Raw genomic sequence first — 16,497 nt, forward strand, 5'->3', positions numbered from 1 at the left:
CTATGTTGGCCTCGGCAAGTATAAAAAAAAAAATTGTGTAGTATAGTATACATAAAGTATTAGGTTCCAACGTTATTGTTTCCTTTGCGCAAAATATAATAATGTTATGTGTAGTCTGTAGACATGGAAATAACAATAATAGCATATGTATGAGAATAAGTGAATCCACACAATATAAAACTCATTTCAATTGAGAGTTGAGAATAACTGAATCATTGATTGAACCTTTGAGTGGATATGGTCTGCAATAATTTTTTTTTTTTAATTTTTGTTGTTTAAATGCACACTTTTGGTCTCTATTTTTTACACAATATAGTTGTCAATCATGGGTTTAAGATGTCAGCAAGTTGTTGCGAGACTTGATACATTATGTCATGTATCCCATGTTGATTTGTTGTCTAATGAAAGACAATAGGAAGAGCCCCTTAAGTTGGCATTCCCAAAGTTCGTAGAGTTTTGTTAGCTATATAATGGCATGATCTTTTTGATGTGGATGATGATGATTGTTGCATGTTGTTGAGACTTTTATCGGAACACAAGTGCATACGCCAAACACATTGTTACTTGACGAACAAAAATTTTCAGTGGTTTGGCCATAATGATCCATTGGTATGCCAAATTTGTAATCGAACTAGAAAGTTATTTGATGTATCAGCTAAAAACTCTTAATTGTGATTTTATTTTAACAATTATGCTAAGGAAGAAACTTTATCCCTCGGTTATGAGTTCCTTAACTAATCTAAAGAGTGGTAAGTACGGTGTTTGAGTGATTTTTTTTTTTTTTATAAATTGTGTTTGTTGACAAATTTACGAAGTCTAGTATTTTTAGACAATGACTATTCATATTGGCCAAAACGGCGTGGCTTAGAAAATTTAGCCTTGCTTGGTTATCGACCCAGGTAATGCATGGATCCTCCCATTGTTGAGAATATGTGACGCCCCACATTTGATTTGATCTTTCAAACTGTGACATTTCTCTCTTCGTGTAACCATGCATCCACAACTTCCTCAGATTGTGGTGCTACAAACATTAAACACGAGTAAAATGTCAAATTGTCAAGGTCCACTGAGTTTTGACTGATTCTAACACCCCTACGGCCTTCATGGACCTCAATAGAGTTGATAAATATTTGACTAACTTGCATTCAGTTGTATTTGCACTCACCTAACTTTATCAGTTGAGGGGAATTCGTTTGGCCCTAAAATTGCATGTATGCCAAAATCGACTAACAAGTTCTTTATTTTAGGTGTAAACAATTACCTATGACCTACAACAATAACAACCAAGTCTTGTCCCACTAAGTTGGATCGGCTAGATGGATCGACTTGATAAATTCTTGAATATTACAGGACTAGGAAATATATTTACACTGAATTTACATGATGTTTTGTTATTGTAGATATGTAAGGTTTTTTAATTATTTCTGAATGTGCTGAAACAGTGTAGAATATAGATATGATATATTATGTTTAAGTTTTTTTTTTGTCTTACTATGGTGGCCTATAAGGGAAAAAGATTGAGTGTAGTATCCATAAAGTATTAGGTTCCAACATTATTGTTTCCTTTTCCGCAAAAAATAATAATGTTTTGTGTAGACATGAAAATATCAATAATAGCATATGTATGAGAATAAGTGAATCCACACAGTATAAAACTCATATCACTTAAGTGTTGAGAATAATAACCGGATCATTGGTTGAACCTTTGAGTTGTTGTGATCTGCAATACAAATTATTTGTAAATATCATAAGTGATAGACAATATTTTAATATTTTTTTGGCCCATCTATTTTTAAAATAATGAAGTTGTGAACCATGAACTTAACAATGTCAGCAAGTTGTTGTCAGACGTGATACATGATGCATGTATCCCATGTTGATTTGTTGTTTGATGAAAGACATTACGAAGAGCCACATATGTTGGCATTCCCAAAGTTTGCGGAGGTTCCTTAGATCTATGTTGGCCTGATTTCTTTGATGTGAAAGATGATGATTGATCCATGTAGCCGACACAAGTGTATACGCCATTGAAATCCCAACTAAGCATTTTATTTGACCCTCTCCCTTTCTCTTTGTAAATCGGGGGTACATTTTTTTATTTGTTCGACTTAGGTGAGAGTACAACTTTTTAAGCAAACAAAATCCACTTTTATATTAATTAAAAGATAAAAAAAAAAAAAATTAAAAAAGTCATGTGTATGTATCTATGTTTCACAACACCACGTCACCTCCTCAATTCCAACTCACCATGTTTGTTAACTATTGGACAGCGTGACCAAGTATGTTTAATTGTTGGGAAAATTACACTCACCTCCCTTGAGGTATTCCTAAATGACACTAACACCCCCTCTAGTTTTTAACTAAAGACTAACCTCTCTTATTTATTATTTAAATAGACAAAGACCTCCCTTTGTATTTCACACCGTTAGTCTCTGTTAAATAACGCTTCCAATTTCACTCATCCTGACACTCTCACTCACATTCTCTCTTTTCCATACTGCTGAGCAATCTTCTTCCACTATCCACTATTGCAAATGTACTCATGAAAATCTCTCTTTGTTGGCTCATAATTTTTGTCCTTTATTTGGGTTACACCTTATCAAAGTTTTCTGTAGAATATGAAGAGATACAATCCATCTATCTCAGCCCAAAATTCTGCAAAACCATCAACATCAAAACCACACAAAAAAAAAATGAATTTATTCCACTTTCAAAACTCCACACCTAGCGAACAACAAACTCCAGGAAAAGTAAGAAAAGAAAACCAAATTTCAAAATTATATCAATGTTAAAGGGGATATATAGGAAAATTGGACAGAACCTTCAAATCATTGGTCAACAAAGGTTGTTTTGTTTGAAGAGGCTGAGATAAAGAATTGACTTTGATTGTGATTTCTAGCAAATTGAGTGGTAGTTTTAGGACTGAACCGGTTAGCTTATTGAAACTCATCAACTCTGCAATGTTTATGAGAGAATTCATGGTGTTTGGGAGAGACAAAGATAGAGAATTGTATGAAAAGATTTGTGGGATTTTAATGTAGTTATGAAAAAAGGAATTGAACCGATAATGAATTGGATTAGAGGGTTAGATTTCGAGGTTAGAAATGGAAGAGATTGAGGAGGGGATTGAGCCAAATGAGATGTCAGAGAAATCATAATACAAAGAACGTGAGGAAGAGTGAATTTGGAGAAGTCAACTAACAGACACTAACGATGTTAAATGAAAAGGGAGGTAAGTGTTTAATGAAAAACTAGAGGGGGTGTTAGTGTCATTTAAGAATACCTCAAGGGAGGTGAGTGTAATTTGCCCTTAATTGTTTAAAAAAAGGAATACAAATTCCAAAATTAAAAGTAGAGGTACGAAATTGAAGATTGATAAAGTTTTTTTTTTTAATCAAAATAGAAATTAAATTAAAATCAAAAGGAAGTACAAGATTGGAAGGCAATGGCCTGAACAGTAAACCACAAAATCAAAACCCTATCGGCCGATACAACAATTCAGTACAAAGTGGTATAAAACGAACAACAACCTTAAACAATCACTACCACTTAAACAATGACTACCACAGACAATCCAGCGAACCCACGTGTGAGCGCAAAACCGAATTGCAAAATACGTATAGTGAGTATTTAGAACATCTAAATAGGCGTATGAATCGTCTGCCAACACAAAAACTACCCAAGTTTCAGTAGCTCCCATCAATTATCAGCAAGCAATAAACGCCCTTTCCGGCCAAACCAACCATTTACGAACTGAAACAGAGCACAAAGTCGCAGAGGTCTTGAAACTTCAGTCATAGTTTAGATCGAGGGATGAACAAACGACATAAAGGCATTACAGTCCACCGACGATGCATAAAAGCAACCGCAGCAGATAAAGTTCTGAAGGTACAACATCGACTACTAACGTCAACACAGAGCATCTACGCACCTAACCCTTTCAAGCAACATCAAGCAAAACTAGTTTTGGTGAATCTAAATCGATGGATGGTATCCAACAAATCAACACAGTAGGAGGTTCAATATCATGTGACAATTCATTGGGGACATCAACAGGAACATCCATTACTGAAATAGTGTGAAAGCACAGTCATAAAATGCAAACAGTTCAGTTTCTGCATTGGTGTTGTTCGGGTTATACAATCTGAACCACATTGTTGGTTTTCAGATTTTATAATTCGAAACGCTCCAATACAGATTTGTTGACGTGATCAAAAGGGAAACACCTAGAAATCGAATGAGGTAGGGTTTACATACACATTACCTTTGCATTCAGACTAAAATGATGATGTTAACACATCTTGATGACCAGATTGCTACTTCAAATCATATTTTCGCCCAAAATTGTGTCTTTCTAAAGGTGCAGGGAGTGTTTGGTGATAAATGTGGTGAACTTCAGCTAGGTTCTGGGTTCCCTATATATAATCAAAGTTTTCGGATTATACAATTCGAAAGCTTCAGCAACTTTCCCGTTTTTTTTAAATGTAGGTTTTTCAGAATATATAATCCGAAATATGTAAAAATATTTCGGATTATATATTCTTACATAATTCAGATTATATATTTTGAACGATCATACGCCCTCCTTTTGACAATGATGCAAAGCTTGTCTGAAAGCTTTCATGTTTTGAATGTTTTCAAATTTTATAATTCAAAACAAGTTTGGATTATAAAAACTTCGAACCACGGATAAAATTGAAAAAAATGTAGGACATGTGAGAATGAAATAGGATGAAAAAAGTAATAATCTTAAAAGAATGAGGTGCTTAAGAATTGAGATCATGCTGGACTCAAATTCCATCACAATACAATAAAAATTGACAAAAAAATCTACAAAAGAATAAATTAAAATAATGGCTCAAAGTTATAGTTTTACCAACCCAAAAAAATAAATAAATAGCAAAAGTATGTACTGCCAACCAAACTAGTTAGAGGGTGGCCACAATGATTAAGAAATGAATAAAATATGAAAATGGTTATTTATTATTGGTATTCGCACTCCCACTGTTACTAAATTCCAAGATCCACAACACCGGGTGGCACTTTGGTGACATTAATGTTACCGTGCCATTGCATCTGGGCCACACATTGTCATTGCCATTGCATCTGGGCCACACAACACATCTAATATCACCCAATGTGTGGCCCAGATTTAATGTCACCGTGACATTAATGTCACACAAGTATTTCCCCCACAACACCCATCCATTTCATTCATTCACCCATTCAATTTGATGTTAGGCTTGGCTTGCCTACAGTAGCACATCACAAAGTCACGGCATCTATGACATCTACGACCATTAGATCGAGATCGAACAGTCTAAATTTTATGATTATACATCTTGTTGTTTTTCTAAAATATTAAATTTAAAGTATTTGATCTCGATCCAGCGATCACGTGTGTCGTGAGTGCACAAACTAGTCATTGCATGTACACAATTTCTTCAATTCACTGCCATGCCTATCTTTTTCTCAAAATTTAAAAAAAAAAAACTTTTAGGAAAATGCTAGCAAATGTTCTTACAACATTGTTTAAACATTTAAAAATAGTAGTAACTTCTACTTTAAAAATCGTGTAATTATAATTTTACATTTGTTTGGTTTGTATTTTTAAGGCATTTTTTGTGGATTTCTTAAAGAATGACTTTACTACACTTGTTAACAAGACTTATACTTTTACTAGTAAACCAATACATCAACAACCGAAGATTGTTTAGATGAGATGACACTAGTATTTTCTAGATTAACTAATATCTTGATTTCACATTCATCTTTGAATATGAAGCAACTTTAAAACTCGAAAGTTTGCCAACTAGTTGAGTCCTCATCACTCATAGAGTCTGTCTCCACAGTTACGCGCAGAGATACTTTGTTTACACTAAAAACTAATTTATCATCTACCTCCATGCAAAACTATAAAGACTAATCTTTCTCTAACTAATCGAAATCTATTTACTCCCTCAATTAACAAATTAATCTCTCCCTCAACTTGTTTTAACTTCCGCCGACGATCTACAACAACATTAGTCAGCGGCAGTTAACTGTTGTCGGAGAGTATTTTTGTATTTTTTTGTTGTTTTGGACCAAATGGTGAGAAAATCAATTTTCAATAAATATGCGGTCTAAATATTTTCTTTTTGTCAAATAGCCTAGTGGTAGCAGTTCACACATTTTAAATGTAGAGAAGTGAAATGTCCGAAACTCGAACCCAAACCTCTCTACCTATATTATGCAATGTCTCTGTTAATTAATTGAGTTTAAGCTCGTAGGGACACAATCTAAATATCTATCACTTCAAATATAAAACACCCTGAAGCACCTTTTTGTTGATTTTTCTCTATCCCTATTGGTTAAATCTCAAATCCATATCTCTCTCTGATCAATTTCTCTCTCTCTAGGGAGAGATATCAAAAAGCAAGTATCTTTTTCAACTTATTATTAATCCACAAAAGTAAAAAAAAAAAAAAAAAAGTATCAAATGCCAAATGGGTAGTGGCACTGCCACTGCACTCACTATAACCACCAATTATTCTTCCCACACACAAATTTCTTAACTTTGTTACCAAAAATTCAAAAGGGTTCTCTTTTCTTTATCTTTAGGTAAAAATTTGATATGGGTTTTTTGAGTTTGAGTTTCAAGACTTTTCTTACAACTTGTTCTCATCAATTTTGAGCTAAAGTTTGAATTTTTATTTGTTTTTTTATATATGGTTTTGTTTTCTTTGCTGAATCTGTGATGTTTTTGAGGGTTTGTGTATTGTAGTTAAATTAAGCAAAATTCCATTTTTTTTTGATAGTTTGTTCTTTTGTGTATTTAGGATCTAATTCCATCTGGGTTTTCTTTCTCTTCAAGGAATTTGAATGGTTTTGATGAATTGGTGTAGACTTTGTTGCAAAAATGAAGTGAAGTTATAGTTTCTTGGCAAGTTGGTGAATTTGAATGTTTGTGGTATATAGTGGTGATTTAGTTGAAGATTAATTTAGATACAAATAGTTGAAAAGTGATGGCAGCAGAGTCAAATACTGATTTTCATTATGGTGATATGAATTCATCTTTGAATTGGCATGCAATATCATTTGAATCTGGTGGTGTTGTTAGTAGCTTACCTGAGATGGTTCCAATGGGAAATTATTTTGGGTTGAATCATGATACTTCTGGGATGATGATGTATTCGGGGAATTCAGGCGTTGTTAGTAGGAATTCGTCTGTTATAAGTCAACCGGGGATTGCGTCTGGCTGTTCTCTTCTTGTTGATTCTGTGCCTGGATTGAAGCATGATGCAGGTTTGGCTGCTGAGTGGTCTGTTGATGAACAGTATAAATTGGAGGAGGGGCTTCTCAAGTAAGTAGTTTATCTTTGGTTGTTGTTGGTCTTGTTATTGGTTTTCGCCTATGATATTCAAATTCAGTCACTTGACATGACATTGGCACGTCAACATCGATAATACTTTGAGAAAACATAATTATTGATTGTAACCACATGTGTCGTTGGGTCGGTAAAAAATTGAAGGCATGTCTGACACCGGACACACCTTCAATGTGAAGTGTCAGTGCTACATAGATTTTGACATCTTTGTATTGCATTGCTGCTGCATAGTAACTTGGTTTCGGTAGAGTAGTTTGTCTTTTTCATGAACATAATTTTATATGAGCTTAATCATGTATTTCACATACTTTTGTTGTCACTTAACTACAACTACAACAACTCTTAGAATCTGGGTTGGACCTAACTCAACCCTACGATACCAGTTTGTAAGGAGAGGACTACCCACCATACATATAAATACATTTTTAGGTCACATCTTATTCAATGTGAGACTCTTAGCACACTCTTCTCAAGCCCAAGTCTGGACATCTAGAGTGTGACCCGAGTAAGCCGATAGCGGGTTACCAAACTGATCTTAGATAGACTCTGACATCACCTTAGAATTTGGGTTGAGCATAACTCAATCCTACATAATCGGCTTGTAAGGTGAGGACTGCACACCACTTATAAACACAATTTTTAGGCCCTATATCTCACCCATTTTGGCCTGAAAGCTTTGTCTTAAATGAAGGCCACAGTGTTGTCTAACTGCAGTTTCAGTACGTAGTTAATTTGTTTGTTTATGACTTCACTAGAAACATGTTTAAGTAATATGGTATTATTGTTCAATAATATTTTTCTTTTTGGCAAAAAAAAGGTAGGAGGAATTGTTTGGCTGAGACGTTGACACAAAATTATAAAGAAACAAAACTCTAGATGCAACTAGGAATGCGAAATAATTCAAGAATGCAGCAAATAGAAGTTGTGAGCATAATCATAATTCATATCCTTAATAGTCCTCAAAAACCAAATAGAATTCGTAAACATGGTCATAATTCATATCTCAAAGCAAGTTTAGGGCCATGAAGTTATTATTTTCTTATCTTAAGTTCATAAAGGTAGACACTTGTAGTTATGCTCTTTGCGTCTTTCTGGTGTTAGTTATTTCAAGGCTTTGTGCATCAATGACATGCTGAAAGACTACACATCCTTGCTGCATTTCTAGTTCTCCTATGTTTTTATTGTACCTGTTTTGTATTTTTTCAGCTTCTTGAGGATACTTTATCCATGTGCTTCACTTCTTCTAATACTTTTTGCATTTCTTTCTATATATTCTCCATCTTGTTTTGTTTTTTCAAATCTGAATCTTTATGTAGAGAATGCTTCAAATACAACAAGTTAACAGTGTTGATGAATGTCGACACTATGATTCATAACTCATCATACTTTCAAAAGTCTAATTAGGGAATAACACTATTGTCTTTTCCTTTTGTTTGTCCTCCATCTTTGTTTATGGAACCGCATATGTGCTTTTCCGTCTATAACATTCTCTTCAATTTCCAAATGTGATATTACTTTCTTAATTCCAACATCAAATGTGTTATATATCCCAGATAGCGGAAGAAGTGGTCGACTCCAAGCACATTATAGAGGGATTCCTAAAATACTCCTAGCAAAAAGCCTTAACCTTTAAAATTTGAAATTTGGAAGTTATTATGGGGTTAGGTATGGCACTGTAGCAGCTGCGGCATCCACTATTTTGGCGCTATAGTGGCTGCTAATGCTGTGGCCACTATGTGAAACTGCTCTGCTACAGCATGTCCTGTAGAGGCCAGGGGTCGCTCAACCACAGCGCTATAGCTCCGCTATTGCATGCTATTGACAACGCTTTGACATTTGTATGGTCTTACTTTTTTCTATTCAACTAGAATTGCTTGAATCAAATTGGCTATGCCAAGCTTTTTGTCACATGGTTTTTTATATTCTAGTGCTAATATGTCTTCCTCTTTTTATATTTTCTATTGCATAACCCTTGTTTTCTTTCCTTTTTTTGCCCTCTTTCATGGCTAGACATGCTGATGAGCCAAGTATCATGAGGTATGTCAAAATTGCTGCTTCATTGCGTGATAAAACTGTTCGTGATGTTGCTTTGAGGTGTAGGTGGATGACTGTAAGCTCTTGTTCTCTTAACAATGTCTTCAATCTTCCTAATATTATTTTATTAAAAATGTTATAGATGTCTGATATTTTTATCCAAGATAAAAAGGATAAGAATGACCGTATTTAAAGTTAATGTTCCATATCATGATCAAATTGATATTTTTTAATTAAATAGAATAAGTTACCTTACCTTACCTTACCACTTTTCCCCATTCAAAAGTGAAAAATACTATGTTCTGCACAAACTTTCATCCAGATAATTATGCTACCAACATATTGCATTAAGTATAAACTTGAATATTTATGTAAATAGCACCTCAAAGTATGCATATAGGAAATTAAAATATGTTTAAACCATTTTGCAGAGAAAGCGAAGGAAATCAGAAGAGCACATGGTAAAGAAGCTCAACAATAGGAAGGTACATGAAATTAGGAAGCTGGTGTATGTGTTTCTTGAAGAGTCTGGTTAATCTGAGTAATTTTCAATACATCATACTTGATCTTTTGAATTGGTTTTTGAATGTCAAATATATTTTTACCATTTTACATCAATGTTTGACGATATGCTTGTGTAAATTTTACAGATTAAAAAGTCGTAATTTTATGAAGCTTTTTGTTTACGATTCTGAGCTTAATTCTTTTTCTTTTTTTTTAATCATAAAACATCAATCAAATGGTGGATAAAAATGCAGTTCAAGGTATCTTCTTAAAGAAGGAACACAGAAAACAGTACATGTACATCTAATACGCCGAACAAATCTTTTCATAAAATCATAAGTAAATATTAATTTAGATGCCGTATAACAGTAACTATAAAGTGAAAAGCTCAATGCAAAAAAATCAATAATTTTGTTATTACAGAAAATGCTTTTTATGTCTATGTATTTATGAAATAAAAATGAAGATCATTGATGAAAACTACCGATTCATGTCTAGGATGTCAGTGGTTGCTTAAAAACAAAATATGCTTACGTTTCAAACCATGAACAGGACTCCTCTTTAGATAACACTGAATCAATTAATGTCATTAGCATCTAGTGTTCACTGAAAAAACTGCATTCTAAATTTTTTCTTCTTCAGGATAAGCCAATGGTTTCATCACCAAAGCAGTGTATGCAGCCAGTTCTAACCCCAAGTGTGGCCACGTATTCGTGTGTATCACAACCTATGGACAGAAGTCAACGGATACCATATGATAATGGTCAGTATAAGTCAAGTTTTCATGTATTTTTCTTTGCATAGATGGAAGTGCAACACCATTTATCTTTGATTTTTTAGTTTTTGTCAGTTTTGTAGACTACAAAACTCTACTAAAAATAACAAATACTAGGTGGAACTGGAAACCCAAAACAGTGTTGTCAATTTTGGCAATGCGAATTGCGGTGGCAGATTTTTTGACAACTGCCATGCCAATTTTTGACGGATATGACGGCGTCATATGGCGGACTTTTGGCTTTCCGCCATGGTCTGCCATCCGCCATCGATAACATTGGCCCAAAACTATGTTTTACTGTTTGCTATAAATTAATTCTAAAGGATGGAGAAAGCAAGGATTTACTTCTTGATTACCCAGTCATAAAAGCCTAATAAAGTATGATTATGTTAGACTAGCAGTTATTTTAGCAGTTATTTTAGGACAGTTAGGTTCTGTCTTATTTGTGTTGTGTCAGTTATGTTTTATTAATTAATTATTAATTGAGTCAGTTATGTTTTAAGGATAAATAAGAGAAGGGTCAGACATAAGGGGAATATCGGGAAGTTATTGAGTGGTTATTGGGAGAGACCCAACTCTCGAACATTTGGGAAGGGGAGAGGCCAAGCTCTCGAATCTTGGTGTGTCTGTGTTATGTTATTTTGTATATTTATTGTATTGTGTGTCTGTAATATTCTGGTAGTGAATCATTTACCAGAGTTTCTATCAATAAATTGTTAGTATTGTGTAATTCTGTTTCTGTTCAGAACCGATATCTATCACTGATACCAGTGATAGATATCGGTTCTGAACAGAAACAGAATTACACAATACTAACAATTTATTGATAGAAACTCTGGTAAATGATTCACTACCAGAATATTACAGACACACAATACAATAAATATACAAAATAACATAACACAGACACACCAAGATTCGAGAGCTTGGCCTCTCCCCTTCCCAAATGTTCGAGAGTTGGGTCTCTCCCAATAACCACTCAATAACTTCCCGATATTCCCCTTATGTCTGACCCTTCTCTTATTTATCCTTAAAACATAACTGACTCAATTAATAATTAATTAATAAAACATAACTGACACAACACAAATAAGACAGAACCTAACTGTCCTAAAATAACTGCTAAAATAACTGCTAGTCTAACAGATTATTCATGAACAAGTCTCTTTAAAGTTTAATCTGCTAACTGGAAGCCTCAATAATTGTGAATTTGACTTATTATTGACCAGTTGCAAGTCTTTTGGGTAGGCTAGGCCCCTAAGGTCTAAATCAGTGTTGTTTATTTATAGTTTTCTTTGTTACCTAACTCTTATCACTTCATATGCTCTTACACTATCTGGGCCTTTCCTAGTTTTTGTTGTGTGTCTTAGAGTCACTGCACAGATGTCATTATTTTGTCAATAATTTTCTCCTTGTTTTTACTGTCAGGAATTTGTGATCCCGTGAAGCGACTCTTGGAGCAAAATGCTCAAGCTTTTAGTCAAATAAATTCCAATTTATCTACTTTCAAGGTGATTATCTGCACCTTCACTTTTACCAGTCTTTGTTTGTAAGATCATAAATTCTGGTGCAACTGATGATTTTTAAGCCCTTAAAAAATAGATAGGAAGTCTTCTTAATCATTATTGACTAATGAGTTAATACTCCAAAATTTAATTCTATGGGACATTGTACCTATCCAGGTGTTTTTGCTGATAATTAATTGATGTGTTCTGTAGGAGACAAAATTGTTGGATAAAGAATAATATTAGAGTAATGTTAGCCTTACACTTATCAATGTAGTAGCTGCTTAGCTTGTTTATATATTCGGTAGGATAGATAGGAATTGTAATAACAGAGTATGCTGATATTTGTTGTGACAGAATTCCCTTGAGCTTCTAAAGGCTCACTTCCTTTATAAAATGTTTTTTATCATGTCAAAGGAATGGACGAATCACTTTTACCATGTTATGCGAACAGAGATTACTGATTTTCTGTCCAGTCAAGTACTTCATTGCACTTTCCTTTACTTTCCCTAACTTTCTCTCAGTCCTAACATAATATCTAGAGCCTTTTCAGTTTGATCGGTTCTGAATCCTTTAAATATGTATGTTTGTCCTCAAGTACATGATCTCCAATCACTTTTAGGCTACGCCGATTCCAAAAGTCCTTCTTCTGGATTCTGATCATCTCGTACACTGAGTGCCGCAAATTCTACTTCTCTCGATCCAGTGAACTTCATTCATGCAATTCCTTCTAAACTTGACAGCAAAAACTACCTGCTGTGTCGAAGTGGTCCTCAAAGTGTACAAGTTGCATTATTATTTGGTAGGTTCATAGATTCAAGCAAGGTTTGCCTAACTTGACATTGTTAATGAAGCCTATCACCAATTGGAAGTAAAACACCAAATTATATTTTCCTAGCTTCTCTCCCTGTATGCAGCCTCATGCATTATACATTATACTTACTGGATGCACTCGCTCATGGCAACTTGTCAAGTGTGGGAGTATCCATATCTATTTCTTCGGGCTTAAGAAGCTTGATTAGACATCATTTTGTCAATCTATAGTCTCTTTTGCTTTCTTCGTAAATATTGCACATGTTGTATCTTCACAATCAGTCTCAGTCTCAAAACATCATTAAACAATTAGCACAAAGTCATGGTGCATTGTCCTACTCATTGCTTAATGTTTCTTCTCAATTTAGCTGAGGATGTGAACGTGGCTGCAGCAGAGGTCATGGTCAGGTGGCTTTCAATCAACTTGTCAACCATGTCACAAGTATGGTCATACTGCTTACGTTGTCATTGGTTTGAAATTTTTTTGCCTCCACCACCATCAAATTTATCTAGTTACTCATCACCAAACATTTACGAAGCACCCTGGTCTCTTGTATAGGATGCTCAATGATCAACTTTGCTGACTGCTCAATATGCTCAGTTAGCTTATAACCAGGTCTTGCTCCTCCAAGGTCCTCTAACTGTCAATATTGGATCCAGATCTGGGAGCTTCATATCATGTCATAACTAACCAAAAAACGTAATGCTCAAGTCCCTAGTAGCAATGGCCTTGTAGCCGAAGTTCCAACATTTGCACTCTACGATGCTCCACTTGGCCTTTTTCTGATCAATCCCCCCGAATGAAGTGTGATTTAAGATTCACATTTTTTAACTTGTTAAACCATCTGAACCTTAGACAAGATAATCGTAACTTAACTAGAAATGTGATAACATAGCCAGGGATACACAGTAAAGGCTTCATAGTTATTGATAATCTGATTAATTAACAATTTTTAGGTATGGATTTTTACTTGCTTTATTATGTTTTTTTTTCTTTTCCTTTGAATTATGTAAATCCTTTCTCTGTAAACTTTGTATTGTCAAGTCCTATGATACTATTCATTATCTGAATTAGTTTTTGCCTTTTTGGCCTCTAAGCTTGCGATAACGATCATTTTCTTTCATAAACAGTTGCAGGATAACATCGACCTCTTCAGTCAGACACGGCACAACATTAGTACCATTCTTGATGAGTATGTGGATATTTTCAACAAGTTCACTTTTAATATAATCAAAATCTACTTTTTTTTTTTTTTTTTTTTGTGTGTACAAATTTGAATTTGATGTCTATTGCCTTTTGAAGTTCATTGATTAAGTTTGTGCAGCATGAGAGCAATGCCTGGTATAATGAGCCAAATGCTTCCACTTCCTGTGTCGATTGACGAGGACCTTGCAAGTAGTATATTACATAATAAAACTCAGGTAAGTTGCTGGCTAAATAAACTCATTTAATGTATTTCACTGTTCCTTTGTTGAAGTTATACAATCATGCTTCCATTTATTTTGTGCAATATGCTCCTCTAATTAATTGAATATTTTAAACTCATTGTCCACATACAAATAGAAACAAGTTGAATACTTTAAGGGAAGGAAATAATGTGAAGTGAAAATGTCATGAAAGATGCTAATGATCTGTTCAGTTTGAAAAGACATTCTTGTTTTCATTTTTGATTTAACAAATACCACTTAGATTCACTTCATTTCCATCTTACTAAGATTCATAGATGAGTGATTTACAGAAATTACAAAAACAAGTGATTTCTGTTAGCATAAGCCCTTCCAAATAGTCTCACAACAAGTGCTTATGTTAGTGGATAAGCTCAATTAAGCAGATTCAATCTGTCTTTAAATAATTAGAGCTTCTTTTTATGATGCTCTCTTGTAATTCTTAATTTCATGGAAGATTATTTAAACATCCTCTCACATTTACCATACTTTATTTCTCAGTTTCGGTGCTTAAATTTAACATATTTCAGTTGTATTTATGAACTGAAATTTATAATATGAAAGTTGATTAGTTTATGTATTACCAATTCAAGCTAGGAAATTTCTGACTCCATCAAGATTGCCTACTCAATGTGGACAAGTGTAGAGAGGTTGGCATTTTTTGTGTGGAAGTCAATTGTTTTGGTGCTGCATGGGATTGAGGAGCCACATCATAACCAATATCACACTATTCCGGAGTTTCTAATTCATCTTTGATCTTACTTTTCTAGTTTGTCTATTTTGTTTGAAGGAATATTTGCACTTTTGATGTATAAATATTTGCAAAAAGAAAAAAAGGATAGGTAAAAGGAACTAGTGTATCAATGGTTTGAGCTTATTCACTGGTTTTGGATTATTGATTATTCTATCATGGCCTTAGGAACTGATGTAGATCTTTGATTCTAGTTTGCCATGGTGACTAGCTGGTTTTGTAATATGTAAAGGAAAATCATTATTATTTACATTGTTTCATGGTTGTACATGAGGATAACAAATTAGTGTCATTTGCAATTTGTGGAAACTAATGCCTCTAGCCTTAAGGGATCAGCCATTTACTAATTGATACCAAATTTGTATTTATTTATTATCAATGTGCTTATGTATGTTCAATTCGCAAATGCTGATATTGTTAGGCTATACACTTTTATCTGGATTTAAACCCACGATGTGTGAGTTTCAGTAGTGTTTGCCACTTCATCTCCAAACACAAAATTGCTTATGTATGTCTATACTTTGAAGACCACACACTTGTGAAGCCCGGATACGAGATACGATACGGATACGATACTGCACCGATACGGGAAAATTTCAAAAATCAAGATACGTGGGATACATTAATAAAAAAAATTATATAATTAGATGTACAATATAATTATAACCATTTTTTTAATATGCAAATATATTAACAAACAAAAGAAACCAGTCATAGGCTCGTAGCACATCAACATAAATATAAATAATATTGACGATTAAGAGAGTGATGATTAGTCAATTACATACACAATATATCCCAAAAAGAGCACCATAAGTGCTATACTATATCCAAAAGGAACATTGTTAGTGCTATACTACGTCGATTCAAAAAAGAAGCACTATACTAAGAGTTAAGTTATTTTAGTTAACATTATTTGGGAATTATTGGGGCAAGTATAGGTGCAGGATAATTATCGGATACTTTCCTGATACATATCGGGAAGTATCAGATAATTATTTTTTAAAAAAATAAAATTTAATCTTCGGATACTCTTCTGATACGTATCGGTAAGTATCGGGCAGATATCGGTGCAGGATACGCAGGGGATACGATACGTCATCCATTTTGAAGTATCGGGGCTTCACAGCCACACACTCATGGTAAATCCTCAACACATTAATTTTATTTTTCTTCTCACTTTCACTCTCCTTCCTCGCGGTCGGAGTTTCGCTGTCTCGACACAACCGGTCATCAGAACTCTTCCACAAGCACAGAAGATCATATATTCACAAACTAATTTACCACTATAAACACCTTAATA

The 16,497-nt window shown here is 34.1% G+C and overlaps 1 protein-coding gene across 10 annotated transcripts; it reads left to right on the top strand.

The window, feature by feature from the left end:
* The first annotated feature begins 6,476 nt into the window (after positions 1 to 6,476).
* Positions 6,477 to 15,503, top strand: LOC146953566 (uncharacterized). Of its 10 annotated transcripts, none has more exons than XM_085710679.1 (9): positions 6,477 to 6,600; positions 6,819 to 7,342; positions 9,371 to 9,476; positions 9,832 to 9,885; positions 10,547 to 10,667; positions 12,108 to 12,190; positions 14,129 to 14,190; positions 14,314 to 14,419; positions 15,037 to 15,503. In XM_085710679.1, the coding sequence occupies exons 2-9, from the start codon at positions 7,005 to 7,007 to the stop codon at positions 15,049 to 15,051; spliced, it is 885 nt and encodes a 294-aa protein (XP_085566805.1). In that variant the 5' UTR covers positions 6,477 to 6,600; positions 6,819 to 7,004; the 3' UTR covers positions 15,052 to 15,503. The 10 variants fall into 10 exon arrangements, with proteins under 10 accessions (XP_085566805.1, XP_085566771.1, XP_085566814.1 ...); XM_085710645.1 differs by having other exon boundaries at positions 15,041 to 15,503; XM_085710688.1 differs by having other exon boundaries at positions 14,323 to 14,419.
* Positions 15,504 to 16,497: the final 994 nt, after the last annotated feature.

This window comes from Medicago sativa, chromosome 1 (assembly GCF_051527215.1).
Source record: "Medicago sativa cultivar Bolivia chromosome 1, Bolivia_mono, whole genome shotgun sequence".
Classification (NCBI taxonomy): Eukaryota; Viridiplantae; Streptophyta; class Magnoliopsida; order Fabales; family Fabaceae; genus Medicago; species Medicago sativa.

Coding starts and splice junctions, on each gene's coding strand:
- LOC146953566 (XM_085710645.1), top strand. CDS start 7,005: ATGGCAGCAGAGTCAAATACTGATTTTCATTATGGTGATATGAATTCA. Junction 9,477..9,831: donor TGAGGTGTAGGTGGATGACT/GTAAGCTCTTGT, acceptor ACCATTTTGCAG/AGAAAGCGAAGGAAATCAGA. Junction 12,191..14,128: donor CCAATTTATCTACTTTCAAG/GTGATTATCTGC, acceptor TTTCATAAACAG/TTGCAGGATAACATCGACCT.